Source organism: Pectinophora gossypiella, unplaced genomic scaffold (genome assembly GCF_024362695.1).
Source record: "Pectinophora gossypiella unplaced genomic scaffold, ilPecGoss1.1 Pgos_41, whole genome shotgun sequence".
Taxonomy (NCBI): domain Eukaryota; kingdom Metazoa; phylum Arthropoda; class Insecta; order Lepidoptera; family Gelechiidae; genus Pectinophora; species Pectinophora gossypiella.
The window spans coordinates 297,027-301,047 of NW_026063251.1; the positions used below are offsets into that span (position 1 = coordinate 297,027).

The 4,021-nt window shown below is 63.2% G+C and overlaps 1 protein-coding gene across 1 annotated transcript; it reads right to left on the minus strand.

The window, feature by feature from the left end:
- Positions 1–2,024: 2,024 nt before the first annotated feature.
- Positions 2,025–3,800, minus strand: LOC126381258 (uncharacterized). Its single transcript, XM_050030753.1, has one exon. The coding sequence runs from the start codon at positions 3,798–3,800 to the stop codon at positions 2,025–2,027; it is 1,776 nt and encodes a 591-aa protein (XP_049886710.1).
- Positions 3,801–4,021: the final 221 nt, after the last annotated feature.

Genomic DNA, 4,021 nt, shown 5'->3' on the forward strand with positions numbered 1-4,021 from the left:
GTTCAAGGACGTCGCGAAGAAGGCAGCGTCATCGGCGTAAAGCGCCAGCTTGGACCCTCCCTCCACGGGGATATCATCCGTGTACCTGGCGTAGCAAACCGGAGATAGGCAGCTACCCTGGGGAACTCCCGCAGCGATCCTTCGGACTTGGGAGAGGGCGCCTTCCACTGCCACCTGGAAGCGCCTATTCTCTAAAAAGGTGGCCACAGTCTTAACGACTCGACGTGGAGTCGTAGACGTGGACAGCTTATATACCAAGCCCGGGTGCCATACGCGATCGAACGCCTTCTCCATATCCAAGAATACCGCTACGGTGGTCTCCCTCTTGTTGAGGGCCGCCGTCATATCGTGCAGTACCCTTGTCAGTTGAAGGGTCGTGGAATGTTCGGCTCGAAAGCCGAATTGTTCCTCGCGTGGCATGATGTGTGGGATCATGTGACGCAGAAGAAGTCTCTCAAACACCTTGCTGATGTTCGGTAGCAAGGTGATTGGCCGATAGCTCTCAGGCTTCAGGATATTCTTCCCGGGCTTGGGGAGCATGATAACTCGCCCAAGCTTCCAGCAATCCGGAAAGTGCCCCGTCCGCGTGATGCCATTAAAAATGCGCGTCACCGCTGCGACTGAACGCGGTGGAAGGTGACGCAGCATTTCGTTGGTAATGCCATCCGGGCCGGGGGCCTTCCGGAGCGGAGTCCGTCTTATCGCCCGGAGCACCTGTCCGGGCGTAAAGACGACGGGATCCTCATCAGGGGCTATCGGCTGACCGAAATAGCCCGCTAGATTTCGGGAGACTTCTTCTTCGTCGTGGTCGGCGCCTGGGTTCGGCCGAAATTGGCTCTCCAGACACTCAGCGAAGATTTCCGCTCGATCCTCAGCTCTAAAACGGGGTGTCCCGTCCTGAGCGAGGAGAGGTCGCACTGGTGTCGGCTTCCCGGAGAGCTGTCGACACAGTCTATGGATGCCGGTCCAATCCTCGCCGGCTGAGTCGATAGTGTGTTGCCAAGAGTCGGCGGAGGCACTATCGAGCGCGGCCGAGATCTTCTCGGCCAGCGCATTCAGCCGGGACTTCATGGTGGGGCAACGCGTGGTGTTCCACTGCTTGCGGAGTCGCCTCTTTTCCGCGAGCATATTCGCAATATGCTTCGGCGTGGGAGGAGCGGCTCCCGGTTTGGGAGCTTCGAGCGCGGCATGTTGCAGTGCCCGCTGGACTGTAGAGGCGAACTCGGTTGCCAACTCGTCGACATCCGTGGGGGTCGAGACTGGTCGCATGGGAGTGTTCTCTACCATGTACTGGCCGAATTTATCCCAGGAGTACTTCCGCCGCGGCGGCAGCAGCCTCGTCCTGGTAGGATGGTTTGAAATGACCATCAGGACTGGTTGATGGTCGGAGCCTGTGTGATAGTCTAACGTCTCAACGGTGGGATCGGGCCGGAGCCCCTTGACCACCGCGAGGTCTATCACGTCTGGGAGATGAGCGGGGTTGTGCGGGTAGTGGGTCGGGGTCTCCGGCCCCAGAACCACATACCCGCCCCCGTTGGCGTCATCGAACAGACGTCGTCCATTTGGACAGGTCCACGTGGAATTCCAACCAACGTGCTTGCAGTTCCAGTCACCGGCCGCGATCGTTGGCCCCGGGCTGTCCAGAATTTTCTGAACGTCCGCGAGGACAAGGCGCGCCGCCGGCGGCTTATACACCGCAAACACACGTGTTGGGACGTCTCCGAGAGCAATCTCCACTCCCAGGGCGTAGATCGACTGAAGACCAGCGATAGGTGGCAGAGGCTGGTGCACCAACCTTCTTCTTACCAGGACGGCTAGGCCTCTATAGGCCTGACCGAGGTCACTGAGCTCGTCCTTCCGGTATACGAAGAAGTTGGGGATCTTCAGTCGGTCTGCGCCTCTCAGCTTGGTCTCTGAGATCAGGGCGACATCAATGTTCTGCTCCCTCAAGAGAACACGTAGAAGACCTATCTTTCTAGACAGGCCTTCGGCGTTCCAATGAAGGATTCTTAACGACATAAATTTTATGCCGTTAACAACCTCTTCATTCCGTCCAAAAGCACTGTAACAGGATCGAGATCCTGCTCCAGTGCCTTCAGGACATCTTGGAGTACCCCCATGGCGACCAGTAGTGCCGCCTTCTTGGCGGCGGCTGGATCGCCAGTTCCGGCCGACTTCCCCTTCCCCTGGCTTGGGGCGGGGGGTCGGATGGAGGGGGTTGTCTTTGGAGCAGACGATGTCGCCGGCTCCTTAGGCTGCTGTCGCGGCGGGATTTGGGGCAAGAAGGGACCTTTTCCTTCCCTGCCGCGCCTCCTCTTACGCCGTTTCGTAGGGCCACTCTTCGGGCCGTTGGCCGCCGCCATGAGCGACCCCTGGGCGTTCGACTCGCCTGTGGGCGCGACCAAGACCTTCTTGGTCGCTTGCCCCGAGGAGGTGCGGGCTGTGGTTCCGGCCTTCTTGTTGCGCGCCTCGCGCACGAAGGCCGGGCAGGCCACATGGTTGGCGGGATGTGGCCCACCACAGTTGGCGCAGGTCGCCGGTTGCTCCCTAGGTCTGGGGCAGTCCCTGGCCGCGTGTTCCTCCCCACACCGCACACACGCAATCTTGCGGTGGCACTTGTGCGAGGAGTGGCGGAACTGCTGGCACCGGTGGCACTGCGCCGGTCCCTTTTTGCCCCGCCAGGCCTCTATCTTCACCCCGGGCATGTTGAGGAGTTCCGTGACTCCATAAATGCCCGGGATGGTCGCAGCGTTACGCTCGAGCTGGGCATGGTAAATACACCCGGGTCGTCCGAAACGCGCCTGGATGGCGCGCACGAACTCAGGGGTGTACCCCAGTCGGCGTAACTCGGCCTCAATGAGGGCTGGGTCGGTGTCAACCGGCAGCCCTCGGATGGCAACCTTGAGGTTGCGCTCCGCCGGAAGGGAGTAGGAGAACCACGATATCGTGGTCTCCTTTTCCAGGGCCATCAGGTAGGACTGAATGGTCCTGTACTCCTCCCCTGTGCGCGGGATAAAGCGCACCCCCCGCCCGTATGGTCGGGCGTTAGGGGGGTGTCCGAGCTTCTCCCGGAGGGCTCGGAAGTGCCGAGCCCAGTCCGGGAGTACCTCCACCACCAAAGGGGGGTAACGCTCTCGCTTCGGCGGAGCGGGCTGCGACGCGGGCTTGGCCTGGAGCGGGGAATGTACGTCCCGCTGCGGTATTAGCCGTGGAGAAGTCGCGGGAGGTGTCGAGGCCACAGCCGCGTACGACGGCTGCGTATCCATCGCCTCCGGCGACTGGCGTGGCGCCGGCGTGGGCGCGACCTGTCTCAACCCTCCTCGGAACGGGGGGGGAGATAGGGCTCCGCGCACCGGCAGTCGAAGTGCATGCCTGCCCTCTCCCGAAGACGGGGACTGGGCGGCGAGCACTTTGGCCGGCGGCGGGGACGTCGAGCGGGCCGGGGAGCGGCTCGCGCGAGAGGGGCGCTGCGGCAGCGGGGCTGCTGCTAAGTGCAGCGGCGGCGCTGTCCGGCGCGGCGGCGGCGACGGCGGCCCCAGCTCCGGCATGGAGAGTGGAGGCGACCGCCGAGGCCCCGGTGACGGGGGGCCCTCGCCCGCGGGGGCGAGGGGCGCATCAAAGTACGTCTCCCCTGCCCCCGGCGTGGAAGGGGGGGAGGGACGCACTGCGTCACGCGCGGGTTGGCGCAGTGACGCCAGGGTCTCCCGCAGGTGCGGAATCCCAAGTAGGGAAGCCGCCGCGCTCCTGCGGAAGACCCTGGGGCGCTTAGGGCGCCGTTTGGAGAGGGAGGGGGGCGGCATGACCCCCCACCACCCCAATTGACGATTCACCCGGCGGCGGAGTCAAAACTCCTTTCCCGCCGGGGGAACAACCGGGGGACACCTGGCGCACCAGGCGTCCCCAGCCCGCTGGGCAAAGACCTCCCGACCTCTCGGAAGCCGACCGACACCCGATCTTACCCGTGCCAGGCGATCGCTCCCACCGGCTTCCCTCCCGGCCTAACCACACCCGGCAGACCAGT

Excerpts from the sequence above, each read along its gene's own strand:
- LOC126381258 (XM_050030753.1), bottom strand. The coding sequence starts at position 3,800 with ATGCCGCCCCCCTCCCTCTCCAAACGGCGCCCTAAGCGCCCCAGGGTC.